Source organism: Cryptomeria japonica, chromosome 7, assembly GCF_030272615.1.
Source record: "Cryptomeria japonica chromosome 7, Sugi_1.0, whole genome shotgun sequence".
Classification (NCBI taxonomy): Eukaryota; Viridiplantae; Streptophyta; class Pinopsida; order Cupressales; family Cupressaceae; genus Cryptomeria; species Cryptomeria japonica.
Window position 1 is genome coordinate 739,417,969 of NC_081411.1, and position 22,669 is coordinate 739,440,637.

Below are 22,669 nucleotides of genomic sequence, written 5' to 3' on the forward strand. Positions count from 1 at the left end.
ATCCAATTGATCAGACAGATTATATTGAACTTCAGTCATCCTTGATATTTCATCATTTTTTGCAGACACCAATGCTTCTAGTTGTTGTTTCTCTCCTTCTATATTTCGCTTATTATCTTCAGCTGCTCTTAATGCTTCAATATTTTCAGTCATATGTGTGCTGAAATACTCATGTTCCCTTCTCATTGCTGTTAGCTATTCACTAAGTGCTTTGTTATTTTCTTTCAATTCTGCAATCATTTCTTTAGATTCTTCTAATATGCTATTCTCAGATGATGTCTCAATTTATTCCACCAACTCTTGTGAGTCTTGTAAATCATTAGACAACCTTCTTCTGACTTTCAGTGATCTTTGCATTTGCCTCTGCATATCTGCAATCACTTGATTAACATGATCCAATTCTTCTTGAAGATTCACAATTCTGGATGATTGTTTATAACCTTCCATTGATAGGATCTTTCTCTTTAGGCTGTTAGTCCCTTTACCAAGAATTAGGCTTTGATTCCAATTGTTAGGTCTGACTTGGAAAGCTAATGTACTGAGAGGGGAGGGGTGAGTAAGTACTTCAAAACTTTTCTTGAAAAACAATTTTACTAATAAACACAAACTAAGTATTGCTGATCTCATAAATGTATAACACTGAAACATAATCATAGAAATAACATCCATCAAAGTTTCACTCCATAACACAAAGATTTTTGGTCATGCAGAAACTCTTGGTTAGAGAGAAAAACTGCATTGGGGATGGCACCCACAACTTCACTACTGCAGTAATCAAGATTGCTCGGTTAGAGCTACATGTTTAGCTATTTCTAATAGCTTACCCTATTAGGAGTATAAATATCTTTAGATCTACCTTGCTAAAGGATTTTACAAACACTTTTACAAAATGTTGTACCTGGTTAAAGGCTTTATAATTTATAGACTTTATTAGAGTCTTTTACCCTGTTAAAGGTTTCTAACACAACTTAATAATTCAATCAAAATCTTTACAAAATATCTGCAGCTTCACATCTAAAATGTTATAGAAGACTCTATGTGCTCAATATAAAATTACCCTACTCATAGTATTCCTCGGTAATGATAAATAAACTCGGTAACCACTTCTGTATATTTTGTCCCTTAAACTATTCTTTGAAACCTTCTCGTTGACCTCTGAATATCTCTGTCAATCTTCTTTCTTCACTATATCATCACTTCGTATCTTCTCTCTTGATTTTCCATGTCATCTCTCAAATACTCAAATCATTATGTTTATATACATCTCTGAGACAATGATCTACTTATGCTTTGATCATACAAACATGTTTTATTGAATAAATAAACATAGAAATTATTTCATTGGATATTCTTCCTCAAATCATACAAAATATTTAAATGCAATTTCCTATGTAATAATGGTTTCATCTTCTTGAATCTTGTAACATGTTTCACATGTGTGTCCAGGTTCATTGAATCTAGTAAGACATTTCCACTCAGTTTAGATTAACTTGGTATACCTTCTTTGCTGCTTGGTAGACATATGAACCTTACTCTGTAGAGATTCTGTATTCGTCTCGGAACATAGCTTGGTGTAAAACATCTCAGTGACTTGTCTCACTTCAGTTACTGACACTAGTAGCCTTGGTATCTACCGACTGGACTTTTCGGTAGTATAAACTGACTAGTGAATATAGGTTGACTTTGGGCATAAAACTAATGACAACTTAGTAGATAGTAATAGGTGTGTATGGTTTGAAAGATGGCATAATTTTCTCCAACATGTCTCCTTCCAATGATATCAACTCTTTGTTAGTAGAATGGGACTTAAGAAAGTCCTCATTAGCTTTAGCTTGAGTGAGACTTGCCAACTTTAAATATTGAATCAGAGAGAATGAGGTCAGGTCAATAGGTCCTTGACCAGAGTCATCTCAATTAGTAGCAATTTGTTTCCCTTTGTTAGCACTAGTGTCTCTTGCCACTGTTGCTAGAGTCTGATCTGCCTCCTTCTCACCTTTTTCCTTTTCAGCCACCTCTTCACTCCCATTTTTACTAGCATACTCACCCTTGTCTGCATCATCTTTCTCCTCATCTACCTTTTCTGAGACAACTTCGATCATCAGAGGATATTGTACAACTTCACTAGAGGTATCAACATTGGCATTATCATCATCAACTGTGGTATGTGTTGGCAATATGCTGGATTTGATTAAGTGTTGTCATTGATGTCAACATTGTATCCCAGTTAGTCTTGGTGATCATTTTGGTTTTGGCTGTGATTCTAATTTGGTATGATCAGACCTCTGGAATCAATTTTGGATGCTTATTCTAATGGTTACATTCTTGCTATATTCTGGTGGCTTCATGATTTGGTTATCACTTTTTCTATTTCCAGTTACAAGCTTGTTCTTGGCTTTACCGACTTTTGGCATTCCTGGTTAGCTTTATCGGTATGCTATTTTGGTGACTTGGTTAGTGGATTTTGGATCCGTCTTAGGGAATCAGTTTCTATAATGTTGATGGTGCTTCTTGATCCCATCCCAAAAATTTGAAAACTTTTCTTTGGACGGTGTTCCATTATGGTGGTCTTATTTGGATTCGGTTAAACTTTCACTAAGGGTTTCTATTAGTAAGTGAAGCTTGTTGGATTTTGGTCAACGGAATCCCCGATGGATATAATTGTTTGGTTACTTGATTTAGGTCCATGCTATGTAATGTAAATCATAATATTGATCTGGTGGTATCATGTGAATTAATTTTTGTAATTATGGGTTTATGGGTTAAGGGTTTAGCCAAACTTGTTAATAAGGTTGATGATCTATATTTATAGGTGACTTGTTCATGCAATTTAGATATCAATGGTTGGTTAAGTCTGCATTATCAGAGAAGGATTAAGTGCGAATAAACTCATATCATATAGGGGAAGGTTTGAAAATTTTTGTATTATAGAGAAGACATAAGTGCTTAACCGGAACTGTATCAGACATTAGTAGATGCTACTTTCATAGTTCATTATTTTCTGGATTGTAGTCCGATGATATTGTAAGTTAGTGACACTTTCCTTTGTGATGTGTAGTGTGCTCTAGGCTATTGTCCTTTCTACATGTGCAAACCCCATTATAATTATTCACAATACTATTGCAGAGTATTCATCTGATTGTGCGTAGGGTTTCCCACCTTGGTTTTTTTCCTTTCTAGGTTTTTCACATCAAATATGTTGGCATTTTTTATGATTATGTTGTGATTGTCATTGATGGACACACACTTACATTAAGATCATTTTTGTATGTATAATTTAAAGCTCAACCGGTACATGTTCCAACTGGTATGATGCATTATAGTTCTTAGACTATTGGTGTTTTGCAAAAAGTGATTACCGATCTGAAGCGGTATGTTAACCCCAAGCGGTTCAAAGATCTCAAGCGGTACGAAGGATCAAAGTGGTAGAACACATATTTTTCAGTCTTCATTTTGTCAAACTGGCAACCGACATTTTGCTTGAACCAGTATTTTGTATGAACCAATAATACTCTGTGATGAGTTACCAACTGGCATTTTGTGATAAGTTACCATCCACTGATTGTTTGACGGTGTCGACACTTTAACGGTTCTTTTTGTGTCATGTTACCAGATACGTCTAGATGCATTGAACCTAGGAAATTGTATTGAAATCCTATTGGACAGACATGAAATCAGATTCCTTCATAAGGACATCATGTCTAGGGTTTTAGGGTGTTGTTGGTGTTATTGATATTGTTGCTAGGGTTTAAGGTGGTTGAGGAATGAGAGAATATGAATGTGTAGAAGATTGAAGTAATGCTAGAATGCATTAGGAACAAGCTATCAAGGATCTAACCAAGCAATCTGTGCTATTTGCTAGATCACTCACTTGTTGATTACTCACATCTTCGACAAGTAAGTAGCCCTTAATCGGGTAGGCCCAAAAGCCTTTGGTAAATCCTCTAATAAGGTGGTTCACATCTGTGGATCTAAAATCCTCTAGCAAGGTAGTGTTTAATCAGACTTATCTCCTAATAGAGATTGAGATTAGTAACAGGATCTGTTCTGGTAAAGAACATGGTAAGACCTTAACCGATCTAGTTCCTATTCTGCAGATACTTACTTGTGAGTTCCATCTCACCGTGGTTTTTCTCATTTGGGTTTCCACATCAAAATCTCTTGTGTTATGGTGTTTATGCTTCTATGGGTGACTGCATTATTTGCTATTTGGTTTTCATGTGTGCTAACCGATTTGTCTGTTAAACTATTTTACCGGTTTATCACTAGACTGTTTAAGTGTTTGAGTACAATGTTTTTCGGTATACTAATTCACCCCCCCTCTTAGTAATCATCAATTGGTATCAGAGCCTACCTTTCTATAAGTTTAACCACTTGGAAAGAGATATGGGGAAATACACATTGAGGGAACTTACTCATCGGCTCACTCAGTCTGAGCAAGCCTATGATGATCTTATGGTCAAATACAAGGCATCTCAAGCAAAAAGGAGAGAACATGCTGAAAAGCTGATGGAGCTATCTAAAAATAGTTCCTCTGATGAAGCGAACATGGAAGCCCTGATACAAGAAGTAGAAAAACTGAATGAATCCAATTCCAATTTGAGAAAAGAATTGGAAGGATTGACTATCCGATTGTGCCAAGAGCTTGAGAACCGGAGGAAAGCTGAAGATCTGGTCAATGATAAAGATCATGAAATCTCCAAGCTGAAGCAAGAGATTAGTGCCCTAACTACTCAACTACATGTGAGCAAAGTGGAAAAGGAAGACATGCAAGGAGAACTAAACATTACCATCTTTGAGAATGAAAACCTGATGGAAACAAATGCTGCTATTTCCAAAGAACTTTCTGAGTCAAAGGAAATACTTGCTAAGTTCAACAAGAGTACTGTCAAGCTAGAGCAAAAGCTTGAATCTGCCAAACCTGTCAAGAATGCTGATGGACTTGGTTATTCCAATCATGAGGAAGGTGAGACCTCTGGTACAAATGTTGAAGCATCAAAGAAACAACAGACATCAAAGGATAAAGGTAGGCAAAAGTTTAAACCTGTTTGCTTTAACTGTCTTAAAGAAGGACATACTACAAATGTATGTAGGAGAAAAGCCTATAATAATTTTCCCTACTTTATAAACAATGCACCTAGATCCAATAAGTTAAATGGTAATTGTTATGCATGCAACAAGTTTGGGCATAGAGCATCTGAATGCAGGTCTGTTATGAATAACACTAGAAGATATCCTCAGAGGACTCAAGGAGTTGGTCCTGAACCTTTTGTGAACCAGAATCACAACCAATTTAATTCTTATAATCATTAGTCAAGAAACAATGGCTATCAACCGGCAACTGGATGGAGAGAAAACTGTTGGATTTGTCATGGTCATGGTCACACTACTGCAACATGCAAAAGGAAGAATAAAAACATGAACAATGGACCTTGGAGAGCACTTGGAATGGTCTGCTATCACTGCAACAAACCGGGTCACATTGCCAGATTATGTAGATCAAGAAAGAACATATCTTATGTTATACTGGTCACTCCAGAAGGGAACATTGATGTTGAAACTGTTAAAGTGGATATGAACAAGACCTAGAAGAAGAAACCAGTAATGTTACAAGAGGAACCAGTTTCTGCACCTAGTGTGGAAATCACGAAACCGACAAACTAAGCTTTAGAAAAGCTTTGGGGGAGCAAACGGCGAAATGTTTCAAACCCCCGATTTACGGCGGTAAAAGTCCTTAATCAGTATGCGATACCTGTCATTTGGTGGAAGACCGAAAATGGTAAAAGGCAAATTAGGGTTTACGCCCTAATGATGGAGCATTTATTATGGTAGGTGAGCAATATGTTTAAAAGGATTTTTCAAATCATTTCTCACTATCAGTTTTTGAGTGAAGAAGGTTTTCAAGTGTAGAGTGAAGAAAAGCAATTTGTGCTGTGATTCTGAGAAATTAAGGAACCTTGAAGGAGTTTCAAATTGAAATTGCAAACGGTCAAGTGAAGAACGCAAAGTGGTGATTCTGCAACCGACGGAGTGTGAGGTGGAGAAGAATCTAAAAGCCCTAAATTCATGATTTTTGAAAGGTATTTTTTGAGTTTCCGATTTCTATCATGGCTTTTGCATCCCATACTAGCTCTAGTGCATCTGTCGATTCAGCAAGCTTTATTCAATGCAAGTCTAAATATAATGCCCTATCACAAGTTCCAGTTGGTGTGATAGTAGAAGAGGGAATCTTAGATTACATATATTGTAAAATAGAAGACCTAGAGTCTCTAACAATTCACTCGTAGCTAGGTTTATTTTGTGGAAAAGATAAAAAGATCAAACTAGAGTATAGTATTTTGGAGAAGAAGAAGCTCTACAATGTTGTTTATTTCCTAGAGGATTTCACAGATGATCACATTAGGATCATCCTGAGCAGAGTTCATGGTGACAAGATGTACCTGGAAAGAACACATGATATTACACCGCAAGCTATTCATGTCGTCACTAGTTTCTGCAATATAGGGGAGTGCTAGCCCTAATGATGGTAAGCAAAATTGAAATGTCCAAGCTCACTGGTTTAGTGAGCAACTCATGAGGTATGATCGTCAATTCAATCAAGGATGATCTGGTCAAGCATGCCTGCATGGTGATAGGTTACCAGATGTTCTCTGCTAGTAGACTTAACTCTGTATCTGCTGTAGCAGTAAATGCTGCTTACCGAATGATCAAAGAGGATGCATCATTTGACCTATGCACCAGTATGCAAAGGCAACTCCTGTTGAATCTTAAATTGATCAAATAGGATAATGCATTGAGGTTCAAGTTTGGACAACTACTGGTTGGGTTGTTCTTTTACTTCCAAGGCTACTTTCTAGGAGTAGGTGATGTCCAGTGGTCTGCTAACCAACTAGTAACCAAGCAAATCAAGGAAAGCCTTCAAGCAGTTGGAACCGGCTACCCTAAAGTTCTGAACAAGTACTTTGATGAGTTCAGATGCAAAATGAGTGAGAGGATGAGAATATCAGGTGATATTGTCAAGAAGTATAAAGATGATATTTGTTTCACCATTAAAGTGGATCAATGCATAATGGAGGCTGTTGAGCCCAAAAAGGAGGAAGTGAAGCCTATGGGCTATGAGGTAATGAATGATATGCTAGAAGGATATGCCTCTAACCTTATTGGCTCACCGCTTTATCCAAAGGCAAGGAAAACTAACACATACCTAGAAAGGATAACGCCGGTTGAGGAACCCTCAACAAAGAAAGAAAAAGAACCTTTAGTGAAGAAGGCAAAAGCAGTGCCATCAGCATCGGCACCAGCTACTATAGCCAGTCCTACAGTGACCAAGCGGTCACCGGCTAAAAGGACGCTGGAAGCAGCACCTGCTAAAGTCTTCGAGAGAAAGAGGAAGACAAGGAATGCCTCACCAGACTCAGAAGAAACAGTGTCTGAGGAAAAACCTAAGAAGACACGTCAAGCAAAGAAAAAGACAAATAATGAACCGACATCATTAGCACTAATAAATATTGACATCTCCTCCTACAAACCTTTGACACATTGTCAAAGAACTATCAAATACATTAGGAGAAAAGTGCTGAATGATTTGGTTGATTGTTTTGATGACTTTAATGATGATGAAAAGGAAGTGGTTGAAAAAGAAACCATTTAGTGTTTATGTGTTAATGATTGGTCACCTTCAGAAATTAGATCTGAGACACCGGATTCTTTGTATAAGTCCTTAGACAATAAATGGCACATTGCCATAGAGCAGGAACAGGAAATGAGAGAAAAGGTTTTTGCTGAACATTTTCCTAATGTATAAAATTTAGAACTATTTGAAGTAATGAATAAATACAAAGGCCTCTTCTTCATGAGAAGAAGAAGACTCCTATTACTTGAAGGGAAGGGTCAAGAAGTGCTCAAGAATACACACACCCTTTCTCTAGAAGCCCTGAAGATGCATCAAGTGGCTGAAGCCAACAGGAAGGCTGAACAAGAACCGGCAATACCTAAACCAAATGAAGTGTTTGATGATGAAGGAAATGTGGTTGTTTAACCTATCGACACTATTGATGTCGATGCTATGGATGGAGAGGATATTGCTCAGGGTACACCATCGGAAGCTATAGGATAGGAGAAGCAGGTGGAACAAGAAATAAAGCAAAAGGAAACTAAGGACAAAAAGGAGGAAGCAAAGAAAGCATAAGAGGAGAAGAAGAAGAAGGATGAAGAGGAGCAGAAGAAGAAGGATGAAGAGGAGAATAAGAAAAAGGAAGAGGACAAGAAGAAGAAGGAAGAAGATGAGGAGAAATAGAAACAGGAAGAGAAGAGAAAAGAGGATGAAAAGAAAAGAAGAGAAGAAGATGAAGAGAAAAAGAAACAAGAAGATGCAAAGAAGAAGAAGGAGGAGGAAGATAAGGCAGAGGAGAAGAGGAAGGAAGAAGAAAAGAAGAAGGTAGAGGAGAATAGGGAAGCTGAAGCGGCAAAGAGCATGCAGATGGAGACACCTAAGGCAACCGGTAGTCAAGCCAAACCAGCTGACCTCACCAGTCCCATTAACCTTCAGTCTGCAAGTGAAATGGAGCTGCTACAGAGCATTAAGGTTTCTCAAGAATGCCTTGGGGTGTTAAGGAGGAAGAAGGAGGAAGATGTGATCCAAGTTGCAGTGGACACTCTTATCGGTTTGTTACCTAGTACAAACCTCCCCAGTATCGACTCATCATTGGCCCAATTGAATCTCCTATGCATAGTAGTGGATGATCAAGTGTAGATCTTAGAGGAGGTGGCAGAGGCAAATGCCAAGAAAGAGCATCAAAAAGCTCTCAACATTGCCCTAGTGAAGAAGCTTAATGAGCTCCGGTCTGAATTGCAAAAAGCATAGAAGGATATAAGGAATGCTCTAGATGAGGGGAATCTTCTACTCAGCAAGATTTTCCAACCTCATCTGTTCTGTGATGATGTGCTTGTACAGAAGTAGAAGCTTCAATCTGATTTGCAGTCATACATGAGCACCTTCAAGTTGCCATATGACTCTTTTACAACTTATGGGCAAACCATTCACCGGTTTTACATCCACTCTGCCAAATTAGAGTTGGAAATAAGCAACTAGACTCAAGATTTGCAGGAACTACAACTGGTTCTACTCCCACATCTGCAAATACTTCAGAAGTGCTATCTTAATCTAGATGCCTTAACGACGACCCGGGAGATGAGAACATTAGACACCATGGAAGAATAGGTCTCCCAGATGCAGATAGAGAAAGAAGTAGCCACCTCCCTACTTGAGTCCTTGTCTTTATCTATGAAACAATTTTTGCAGGACTTCAAATCTATTTTTGACAAGTTTTATTCCTTATTGTCATAAACTCTTATTCTTTTAATCCTAATGACACAAGTGTTAATCTATAATATTTTGTTGTCATTGTTGGCAAAGGGGGAGAAGTATAAATTTTGAATGTTTTGATGTATACTTTCATGTTATTTGTATTAAGAAGTAGTATACATTGTATTTTCTACAATAGGGATGGTGTATATTCTTAGGGGGAGTAATTTTGATTATGGCATATTTTTGTTGTAAAACACTTAGATGTCAAATTTCCTAAGTGTTGCCATCAATGCAAAAGGGGGAGATTGTTGGCATTTTTGATGATTATGTTGTGATTGTCATTGATGGACACACACTTACATTGAGATCATTTTTGTATGTATAAGTTAAAGCTCAACCGGTACATGTTCCAACTGGTATGATGCATTTTAGTCCTTAGACTATTGGTGTTTTACAGAAAGTGATTACCGATCTAAAGCGGTATGTTAGCCCCAAGTGGTTCGAAGATCTCAAGCAGTATGAAGGATCAAAGCGACAAAACACATATTTCCTAGTCTTCATTTTGTCAAATCGACAACTGACATTTTGCTTGAACCGGTATTTTGTATGAACTGGTAATACTCTGTGATGAGTTACCATCCATCGATTGTTTGATAGTGCCGGCACTTTAACAATGCTTTTTGTGTTGTGTTATCAGATACGTCTAGATGCATTGAACCTAGGAAATTGTATTGTAATCCTATTGGACTGACATGAAATCATATTCCTTTATAAGGACATCATGTCTAGGGTTTTAGGGTGTTGTTGGTGTTGTTGATATTGTTGCTAGGGTTTAAGGTGGTTAAGAAATGAGAGAGTATGAATGTGTAGAAGACTGAAGTAATGCTAGGATTCATTAGGAATGAGCTATCAAGGATCTAACCAAGCAATCTGTGCTATTTTCTAGATCACTCACTTATTGATTACTCACATCTTCGACAATTCTATAGCCCCTAACCGGGTAGGCCCAAAAGCCTTTGGTAAGTCCTCTAAAAAGGTGGTTCACATCTGTGGATCTAAAATCCTCTAGCAAGGTAGTATTTAATCGGACTTATCTCCTAACAGAGATTGAGATTCCTAATAGGATCTATTCTAGTAAAGAACATTGTAAGACCTTAACCAGTCTGACCTTAACTGGTCTAACCTTAATCGCTCTAGTTCCTATTCTGTAGATAGTTACTTGTGAGTTCCATCTCACCATGGTTTTTCCCATTTGGGTTTCCACATCAAAATCTCTTGTGTAATGGTGTTTGTGCTTCTGTGGGTGAATGCATTATTTGCTATTTGATTTGCATGTGTGCTAACCGGTTTGTTTGTTAAACTGTTTTACCGGTTTATCACTAGACTATTTAAGTGTTTGAGTATAGTATTTTTTGGTATACTAATTCACCCCCCTCTTAGTATTCATCAAAATATTGGTGTTATGTGTGTTGTACATTCATGTTATATTCTTCATTGGTTTGTGCTCCAATTTAAGGTTTATAATTGAATTGGTTGTTGTTATTGTTAGTAAACTGATTCACCCCCCCTCTCAATTTACTGCCAGTCTCAATGCATTCCAACAATTGGTATCAGAGGGCAGTCCTTTGTGAAGAAGCTTAACTACTTAACGAGATCTGGTGGCAATTGTATCTAGTTCTACATTCAATCCTTACCGAAAGGAGAGTCCCAGATTTGATGGTACAAATTACAAGATATAGAAGGAACGAATGAAGATTCATCTTAGATTTCTTGGAGCTGAAGTCTTGGAGATAGTGGAGAAAGGGTATATACCTCATTATCCTAATTATGGAACACTGACACCTACTGATGAACAAAGAAGTGCTAAAAATGATGTAAGAGCAAAAGAAGCATTATTAAGCACCCTATTTGATGAAAAGTTATTGAATGTCATAGAGGTGGAGAATGCTAAGATGATTTGGACAAATCTTGAAACTCTTTATGAAGGTGACTAGGCTATGAAGATTGCTAAGCTTGAAGTTTGTGGGTGAGATATGAAACTTTAAAGATGTAAGAAGATGAGAAGATAAGTTCTTTCATAGATAGAGTCAATGAGATTTTATGGGTATCAAATGTTGTGGCGTGTTAGTGAGGATGAGATAATGTCAAAAGTTCTAAGAGTTCTACCTTTGGCTTACAAGATGAAGCCTACTGCTATAAATGAATTCTAGACAATGTTAAGTACCCTTGTGACCAGAGATACACTACTTGATAAATTAACTACTATTGAACTTGAAGAACTTGGAGATTACGGTCCTACTAAAACTGAGACTGCGTTTAGAGCATCTGCATCTGGTAAATAGAAGATAGTTTGGAAAGAGATGTATGCTAAGGATATGGAGAAAATTGAGAAAGAAGAAAGAGAGCTTGAAGAGTTGGTAGCCCTGATTGCTAGAAGAATTCGTAAAGGACCAGCTGGAAGTAAGTATGAAGGAAAAGTCCCTTTTAAATGTTTTTCATGCAATAAGATTGGTCATTTTGCATCTAGATGTCCTGAAAGAGCTGCTAGGAATCATGAAAATTTATGAGGAATTATAAGCCTAATCTTGAATATCAGAGCAAACCTAGATTGAGAAGGAATAAAGATAAATCATGTTATTATGTTGGTGATAATGATGGTATTTCTGATGATGATGATGAACCTGTGAGTGGATCAAATAAGGGTGCTTCATCCAACAAAGATTGGGTCTTTATTGCTATCAAGGATGATTCTTTGGAATCTCTCATTGAACTAGCACATACTAAGGAAAAGGCCTTGGCTACTAAAATTGAAGAAAAGTATGAATGGGCTATAAATAGTGGATACTCACATCACATGACTAGTGGAAAAAGAAATTTCTTATCATTGCAAGAATTTGATGGTGGATTGGTCAGATTTGGAGACAACAAGGCATGTAGGATCAAAGGCAAAGGAACAATATAATTGTATGGTAAGACTAATATTGATAATGTTTATTATGTTGAAGGCTTAAAGAATAATCTTTTATGTGTAGGTCAGATGGTGGATAGAGGATTTCATTTGCAATACAAGGATTGAAAATGCAAGATCATTAATAAATATGAATTGGAGATTGCTTTTGGAACACAGACTAATGGTAATATCTTTCATTTGAGCTCCGATTAGAAGGCTTGCTTGATTTCTTAGATTGATGGAATTTGGTTATGGAATAAGAGGATGTTTCATGTTAATTTTCATTGCATAGTAAAGATCAGCTCAATACTGGCTATCAGAGATTTGCCCAAGATTGTTAAACCTCATAATCCGGTATGTACAGAATGTCAAATGTGTAAGCAAGTTAGAACTTCTTTAAGAAGTGTTCATGATAAATATAATGAAATTATTGATCTTATTCATACTGATTTGTGTGTACTGGCAAGGACTAAAAGATTTCAAGGTGATAGATATTTTTGTTACTTATTGATGACTATTCTATAATGATGTGGGTGACATTCTTAAAAGAGAATCTGAAGCTTTAGAAAAATTCAAAATGTTTAAGGCTATGGTTGAGATTGAGATGGGACTGAAGATAAAGTGCTTAAGATCAGATCATGGGGGTGAATTTAAATTTGGCGAGTTCAACAACTTTTTTGAAAGGAATGGTATTAGGATATAACTTTCTGCACCTAGAACCCCACAACAAAATGGATTGATGGAAAGAAAAAACAAAAAAAATTTGGATGCTGCAAGGACTATGATGAGTGAAGATAAATTAGCTGATATCTATTGGAGAGAGGTTTTCAATACCATTGTATACACTTTCAATAGAGTACACATTAAAGGTGATATTAGTAAGACTCCTTATGAATTATGGTTTGGACATACTCCTACTATCAGATATTTCAAAATTTTTGGAATTAAATGTTACATTAGAAGAGATGATGCATAAGAAAGTTTGATCATAGAAGTGATGAAGGAATATTTTTGGGTTATTCTACTAATAGAAAAGCATATAGATGTTATAACAAAAGATTGAATAGGATATTGGAAAACATAAATGTCAAGATGAATGAGCATGATAGTAATCAGATCAGAGCATATGATTATGGACCAGAAGATGAATTTATCAGACCTGAACCGTGATGGTATGATGAAAGAATAAGTATCTGGTAGAATATTGAGAAGGGGGTTGAATTAGTATATTGAAAAATTGATACAAAGTTCCCAAACTCAAACTCAGTCAAACAATGTAAACATATCTTAGTCAAGATTAATATTCATAAGAATATTTGACATCAACCGGTTTAACTATTATGACAACTTTAACAGTAAACACCTTCAATCTTGTAAACATCAACAATGCTTAATCATAACTCAACATATTCATCTCTCAATGGCTCTACATAATATGCCTTATTGGAAATTAAACACATCAACAAATAAGATCACAACCACAAAAGAATTCACCACTTGACACAAATGTTTATACATGGAAAACCCAAATAGGTAAAAACCACGGTGAGATGAGACTCATAAGGATAGCTATCTGAACTCTTCTGAAGTTTGCCCTTTTAGGAGCCAAGCTTGTTAAAGCTTTACAATAAGTCCTGTTAAGAACTAATTTTGGTTAGGAATCACCCAGTTAAGGGATTTACAAATATGCCTTGATGAAAAGCACAATACCCTATTAGGAGTAACCTTGTTGGAGGATTTAAGAATCCAAGCTAATGGACCACCTTGTTAGAGGTTTTAATGAGTAACCAATCTTGTTAGAGCTTACCTGGTTAAGGGATTTCACTTTTGTTGTAATTTTTAGAAAACAACAGGTTTTCTTGATCTATTTAAGTAGCACTACATTTTCTTAATCAGATCCTTCTAAGCTTCAATCTGCCTTCACTCAAAGTGCAGATCCATTCACTAGTTAGGCCACTACACACTCAACAGGTTTTCATCAATCTTGCCAACAACCTTTACAAAAAACTTAATTGACCTTAAATACAAATCAATTAGGTCGGTAACACAACAAAAACCTAATTCTCATCATCAAGATTACAAACAAGTCGGTACAATCTTGCTTGTTAGAAATCATGACAATCTCTTCACATTCTTCAAGAAAATTCCAACCGCTCCATGATCACTGCTTCATCGGACTTTGTAACTCATCACGCGTTGTGCATTAGATGAAATCCACTTTTCTCCTTCCCTAGACAAAAAACAAATGCACCAAAACAATTTGGACATATCCTCATTCAATGATCACACATGTCTCCATCATTACTGCTTATCAGATAAAAAATTATCAAACTTGATTGGTTAGGGTTTAACAGCTAATAGGGTTTATCGGTTACATTACATAGAAAGGTTTAACCCTTTACATTGGTTCACTAGACAATATAAAAAACAACAATATCAGAAATAACATGAATACCATTACCGATTCAATTGATATCAATGACAACATATCATTAATGCAATATTTATGCAAAATACCAACAAACTCAAAATGCCAACAATATCCCCATTCGGATTGATGGCAATAAAAATATCAATGCCTCTGATTGCTACTGAGATTGGTGAATAGGAATCCTTGTTTACATTACCAAGTATTCACCTTGCTCTGTTTGTCTTCAGCCTGCTGCTGGTTCACCTAATCAGACACATAATTCTTCTCCTTCTTTGACAACAATGCCAAAGTGAAAGTAAAACATGTAATTCTGCTCTCACTATGCATCAACATCATTTTGCAACTTGATGCTTCCCCTATGGAATACATCCACTTCTTCATCAATCCATGAAAAATTTTGCACTTTGGTTCAAGGACTGATGCAATCAGCATCATGCTCAACTAACTTCATGAAGAGGGACAAACCCTAATTGTCTTCTAAGATACTCAAAAGTGGTCTTAGGCAAAGGTTTGGTAAAGATATCTATAAGTTGCTCCTTGGTAGAAACAGGCTCCAAGATAACATCTTTATTTTGAACTTTTTCCCTCAAGAAGTGATATTTCAATTCAATGTGCTTAGTCCTTGCGTGCAAAATAGGATTTTTAGAAATGTATATTGCATTTATATTATCACACAAAATATTTATTGGTTCTAAGATTTCCATCTTCAAACCTTCCAAAATGTGCCTCATCCGCATAGCTTGTGTGCAATTCATATAATTTGCTACATATTCAACTTTAACAATAGATTGTGAAGTGCAACTCTACATTTTACTACTCCATGAAACTAGCCTTCCTCCTAGAAAGAATTCTCCACTAGTAGTACTCTACCAGTCATCAATATTTCATGCCCAATAAACATCTGTGTATTCTTTCAAATCAAAATTTCCACCATATGGATACCATAACCCATAATCAATAGTACCTTTCAGATATCTAAAAACTCTCTTCATTGCCATCAGATGTGCCTCTTTTGGATTCTTCTAAAATCTAGCAACATACCAACTGCATGGGCAATATCCAGTCGACTGTGAACAACATAGTGTAATTTGCCAATCATTGAACTATATTCCTTTTCATCTATAGACTTAGATGCATCTTCCTTGGACAATTTATAACTTGTAACCATTGGGGTTCCAATTGGTTTACAGTCACTCATACTAAAAGTTTTCAAAACCTCTTTCACATACTTGGATTGAGTAATGAAAATGCCATTCTTCATCTGTTGTATCTGTAAGCCTATGAAATTTTTTGTTTCCCCTACTAGTGACATCTCAAATTCATTCTTCATTTCATGTGCTAAACAATTACTCATGTCATCATTACCTCCAAATATAATGTCATCTACAAATACTTCACTGACCAGTATTTCATCTCCTTCAGACTTGAGATGAATGTTGTTGTCATCACTGGTTCTATAAAAACCTATCTTCATCAAATGAGTATGAAGCCATTCATACCATGCTCTGAGTGCTTGCTTTAATCCATACAAGGCTTTATTCAATTTGCATACCATGTCTTCCTTATCTATCAATGCATAACCATCAAGATACTCTATATAAACCTCTTCTTCCAGTATCCCATTCAAGAATGCAGACTTACCATCCATCTGGTATACCTTGAACTTCTTATGAGCTGAAAATGCAAGCAATGTTCTGACACCTTCTAGTCTTGCTACCGGTGCAAAATTTTCTCCATAATCCTCTCCTTCTTCTTACACATAACCTTGCATACTAATCTTGCCTTATTGCAAACTATAACACCATCTTCATTTAATTTGTTTTTGAACACCCATTTAGTACCTATAACATTCTTGTTTACCGGTCAAGGTACCAGGGTCCAAGTGTTGTTCTTCTCAATTTGATCCAACTCCTCCATAACTTTCACCCAATGATTATCACCGAATGCCTCCTTAGCACTTTTAGGTTCAAAGGTGGAGATCATGCAAGAGTTCTCTCTTATTCTCCTTCTGGCTAGTACAGCGACATCCTTATCCCCAATTATCTATTTAGGACTGTGATTCAGCTTCTTCATTATCATCTTCCTCTGAATTTATTTATTCTGGTTGAACAAGTACATCAGGATTTGCTTTACCGATTTCTGATTTAACAATTTCAGGTTCCAAACGATCTTCATCCTTCTCAGAACTAGTTCCTTTTGAAATTTCAGGACATTCATCTACATGAATATCAACACTTTCAACAATTTTTTGTGTCTGGTTGTTGAAGCATTTATAGGCCTTAGTCTTGGTCAAATAGCCAAGAAATATGCCTTCATCACTTTTAGGTTTAAACTTGCTTATGTAATCACCTCTTTTAATAGAACATTTGCTTCCAAATATCTTGAAATAGCTAACATCAGGTGATCTCCCATACCAGTACTCATATGGGGTCTTGTCCTTACCTCTTTTCACCAGAACTTGGTTCATTGTGTACATAGTTGTACTTATAGCTTCTTTCCAAAATTGTTTTGATACACCTCCTTGTATCAACATATTCCTAGCAGCTTCAACCACTGACCAGTTGTTCCTCTCTACTATACCATTATGTTGTGGTGTCCTTGGTGCAGAAAGCTACCGCTTGATACCATTATCATCACAATATTTAGTGAACTCTATAGAAGTGAATTCACCTTGATCTGTTCTTAGACATTTTATCTTTTTCCCACTCTCTTTCTTTTCTAAGCCTCTAAATGCCTTGAATTTACCAAAAGCTTCATTCTTATCCTTCAAGAATTTGACCCACATCATCCTTGAACAATCATCAATGAAGATCATGAAGTATTTGTCACCTTGAATTCTTCTTGTTCTTATTAGTCCACATAGGTCTATATGAGCCAAATATAACAAGTTCTCTATTGAGAAGGACTTGCTCTTAAAAGTTGAAGAAGTCATCTTTCCTAGTTGACATTATTTACAAAGAGCATTAACCGGTTTGTCTAGCTGAGGCAGACCTCTTACTGTCTTAGACTTGCTTACTTTAACAATATTGTCAAAATTTATATGACAAAATCTCCTATGCAAAAGCCAACTATCATCTATTTTTGCAATCAAATAGTTGTTAACTTTAGGATTGAGATGAAATAGATTACCTCTGATCTATTTCCCGGTTGCAATCAATTCACCTTTATTGTCAAAGATTTTGCACATTCCATTTCTAAACCCTAGTGGGTATCCTTTGTCATTAAGTTGTGCCACACTTAAAATATTGTGCTTTAGGCCTTCAACCCAATAGACATCATCAACACTGCTCTTCCCATTAAGAGAAATAACTCCCTTACCTTTAACCATATAGGGTGAGTCATTGCCAAATGTGACAACACCACCATCAAATTCCTTTAGGGAAAGAAATTTGCTCTGATCACTGGTCATGTGATGTGAACAACCACTATCAATGATCCAATCATCAGAGTTATCCATTTTGAATACTAGTGCCTTCTGATCTGATATTTCTTCCTTAATAGCTACAAACACAATATCTTCACTAGCATCATCATCAGATTCTTAATTTGTAATACCACTGTCAATATCTACAAGACAACATCTCTTTCCTTTACCCTTGTATTTATTAAATTTGTCTCTCTTGTATTCATTTTAACTATTATGACAATTTTCTGCTATATGACTAATCTTTTTCCATGCAAAACATTTTAAGGTAGCTTACCTATATATTTACTAGTGCCTCTAGGCATTTGTTTTGCCAACAATGCTTCAAGTTCCACTAAGTTGTCTTCATCTTTAGCATCTTTGCTGGATCTAGATTCATAGTTATGGTCGGTATCTCTACTTCTACTCACATATGGGTTAGAGACAGAAGCTCTAAATGCAGATTTTGATTTTTGTACACTACCATCATAGCCATTTAGCTCAAAATCAGTAAGTTTTCCAATAATAGAGTCAGGAGTTACCTTTGTATTGTCAATGGATTTCAGCTCTTGAATAGCTGCAACTTGGATAGCATAGACCGGTAGCAGGGTTCTCATTACCTTATTGATTACTGTGACATCTTCCACTTTCCCTCCTGCACTCTTTATCTCACCAACTATCCCTTTAATCCTTTGACCGTACTACTGGATATTCTCACCTTCATAAATTCTCATGTCGTCAAACTTTCCTCTTAAACTCTCCTCTTTGGAAATCTTAACATGTTCATCACCGCTATAAATATCTTCTAATTTTTTCCATACTTCATATGCAGTTTCAAGACAATGAACATCTACATATTCAACATCAGACAAGGAATTGATAATAGCTTCTAATGCTTCATGATTTTCTTGTTGTTCTTTCTTCTGATAATTAGTCAGGGGTCCAGTAGGTGTAGTATACTTATTTTCTATATGATCCCAATACTGACTACCAAGACTCTTAATATAAATCTTCATTCTATCACTCCCTATTTTATAGTTATCCTTATTGAACTTCAGACCTTTCTTCATCATGATCTACAAGATCTTTTCCTCAAACTATTAGGCTATTAGATTAAGAGGACCGAAGATTCTCTAATACGAATTGATGGTATTATGAAAGAATAAGTATCCGGTAGAATACTGAGAGGGGGGGTGAATCAGTATATTGAAAAAATGATACAAAGTTCCCAAACTCAAACTCTGTCAAACAAAGTAAACATATCTCAGTCAAGATCAATATTCATAAGAATACTTGACATCAACCGGTTTAACTATTATGACAACTTTAACATTAAACAACTTCAATCTTGTAAACATCAACAATGCTTAATCATAACTCAACATATTCATCTCTCAATGCTTCTACATAACATGCCTTATCAGAAATTAAACACATCAACAAATAAGATCACAACCACAAAAGCATTCACCACTTGACACAAATGTTTATACGTGGACAACCCAAATAGGTAAAAACCATGGTGAGATGAGACTCATAATGATAGCTATCTGAACTCTTTTGAAGTTCACCCTGTTAAAAGCCAAGCTTGTTAAAGCTTTACAGTAAGTCCTGTTAAGAACTAATTCCAGTTAGGAATCACCAAGTTAAGGGATTTACAAATATGCCTTGATGAAAAGCACAATACCCTTTTAGGAGTAACCTCACCAGAGGATTTAAGAATCCAAGCTAATGGACCACCTTGTTAGAGTATTTAATGAGTAACCAAGCTTGTTAGAGCTTACTCGGTTAAGGGATTTCACTTCTGCTGTAATTGTTAGAAAATAATAGGTTTTCTTGATCTATCTGAGAAGCACTACATTTTCTTGATCAGATCCTTCTAAGCTTCAATCTTCCTTCACTCAAATTGTAGATCCATTCATTGGTTAGGCAACGTCACACTCAACAGGTTTTCATCAATATTTCCTACAACCTTTACAAACAAATTCATCGACCTTAAATAGAAATCAATTAGGTTGGTAACACAACAAAAACATAATTCTCATCATCGAGATTACAAACAAGTCAGTACAATCTTGACCATTAGAAATCATGACAATCTCTTCACATTCTTCAAGAAAATTTCAATTGCTCCATGATCACCACTTCATCAAACTTTGTAACTCATCATGCATTGTGCATTAGATGCAATCAACTTTGCTCCTTCCCTAGATAGAAAAAAAATGCGCCAAAACAATTTGAACATATCCTCATTCAATGATCACACGTGTCTCCATCAGTACTTCTTATCAAATAATAAACCATCAAACTTGACTGGTTAGGGTTTAACAACTAATAGGGTTTACCGGTTACATTACATAGAAAGATTTAACCCTTTACATTGGTTCACTGATTCAACTCACAAACTTTACATACCAGTTTACAACATCTTCCACAAAGCTCTTCTTACCAGTTACTAGCCAATATAAAAAACAACAATATCAATAATAACATGAATACCATTACCGGTTCAATTGACATCAATGACAACATAGCATTAATGCAATCTTTATGCAAAATACCAACAAACTCAAAATGCCAACAAACTGGTAATGTAGGAATCAGTTCAGAATAGTGAACTTGTGACACCAGTAGCATTAGAAAATTCAACAGTGACAGAGGAATGGGAGAATGAGTCAACAAATCAAGAAAATTCAGAGACTCCTAGGTATGTAAAGCTAAATCATTCTGAAGATCAGATTATTGGAGATAAAAGGAAAGGTGTGATGAATAGGAGAAGGTTAGTTGTTGAAGAGGTATGTCTAATTTCTCAAATTGAACCGAAATCTTTCATAGAAGCAAGTAAGCATGAAAATTGGATAAATGAAATGGAAGAGGAATTAGATGAGATTGAAAAGAATAAGACATGGGAACCTATACCTAGACCTAAATTCAAGAACATTATTGGAACTAAATGGGTTTTCAGGAAGAAATTGAATGAGGAAGGTCAAGTGGTGAGGAACAAGGCTAGATTGGTTTGAAAAGGTTATTCAAAGAAAGAAAGACTTGATTATGGGGAAACTTATGCCCTGGTTGCTAGCATTGAAGCGGTACGACTTTTTCTTGCTTATGTTGCACACAAGAACTACAAAGTATATCAGATGGATGTTAAATGTGCTTGTTTGAATGGAGATCTTGAAGAGGAATTTTACATTGAAAAACCTGAGGGATTTTCTTTATTAGAAGACAAGGATATGGTTTGCAGATTGAAAAACGCTTTATATGGACTAAAACAAACCCCTAGAGCATGGTATGCTAGATTGGATAAGTATCTTTGAAAGCTTGGTTTCATTAAAGGTAATGCTGATAGTAACTTATATTACAAGATTGAGCATGATGACATATTTATTATTGAATTCTTTGTGGATGATATCATTTTTGGAGGAGAAGAAGGTCTATGCATAAAATTTGCTAATGATATGAATAATGAATTTGAAATGTCTATGATTGGTCAGATGAAATTTTTCTTAGGTTTGCAAATTACCCAAACTGATAAAGGTATTTTCATTTGTCAAACTCAGTAAGTGAAGGAATTACTTAGGAAAATTGGACTTGAGAATTCTAAACCTGCCAGTACTCCTATGATAACCTGTTGTGAATTGTCAAAGGATGATGAATCACCTAAGGTGAACCCAAGCAGATTCAAATCAATGATTGATGGTTTGTTATACATAACTCAGACTAGACCTGATATAATGAATGTTGTTTGTATTGCTTCTAGATTTCAGTTAGATCCTAGAGAAACTTGTGTTATTGTTGTCAAGAGGATATTCAGATATTTGGTAGGTACAACAACTTTGGGTTATGGCGTCCAAAGAATGATGAATTCACATTATGTGCATATACAGATTCTAATTGGGTAAGAGATGTGGATGTCGATTCTATAAGTCTAGTCTTTGTATTGGGCATTGAAAGGCCAATCTTTTGGTGCAACGACAACCCTATCTTGTAACACTTTGCACTTCCTCCTTAGATATACCCATTTTCTCTGCTATCCCCTCAACCTCCTTTCTTACTTTCCTCTCCCTTGCTGGTCCAATAAATTTTGTGTGCAAATTAGGATCCTTTTCTATGCAGGTACCAAACCTTTCCTCCTTATCATCCACCAGTTGACTCAATAGGTGTTTGCATCCACCTCATACCCCATGGGCATGTTGGGATCCAAGAACACTAAGAGGGGGGGTGAATCAGTGTTCTAGTGGTATGATATGATTTTAACCTTTTATAACATACACATAAACCAGTAAATGAAGAAACATATAACTTGAAGCAAATAAACCATCCACATAAATGAACACCATAACACACAGAACTTATTACGTGGAAAACCTTAAAGAGGAAAAACCACGGTGGGATTTGTGACCCACAATATGAGTTCACTGACCATATGAAAGATATTACATAAAATGGGGGCCTACACATGCAGGAAAGCACACTGCCTAGAGCACACTTCTCATCACAAAAGAGTCTCACTGACTACAAGCTTCTGCTGAAATAAAACAGTAATAATGAACTCACAAAATGCATTTTCTATGCCAAAAA

At 36.0% G+C, this 22,669-nt stretch overlaps 1 protein-coding gene across 1 annotated transcript in view; it reads right to left on the reverse strand.

Annotated features, from left to right (window-relative positions):
- The window catches only part of LOC131856978 (uncharacterized), a 138,352-nt gene that overhangs the window by 11,679 nt on the left and 104,004 nt on the right, over positions 1 to 22,669 (reverse strand). The window contains exon 3 of the mRNA XM_059208953.1: positions 1,959 to 2,155. Coding sequence (XP_059064936.1) covers positions 1,959 to 2,155 — 197 coding nt within the window. The remainder of the gene's footprint in view (positions 1 to 1,958; positions 2,156 to 22,669) is intronic.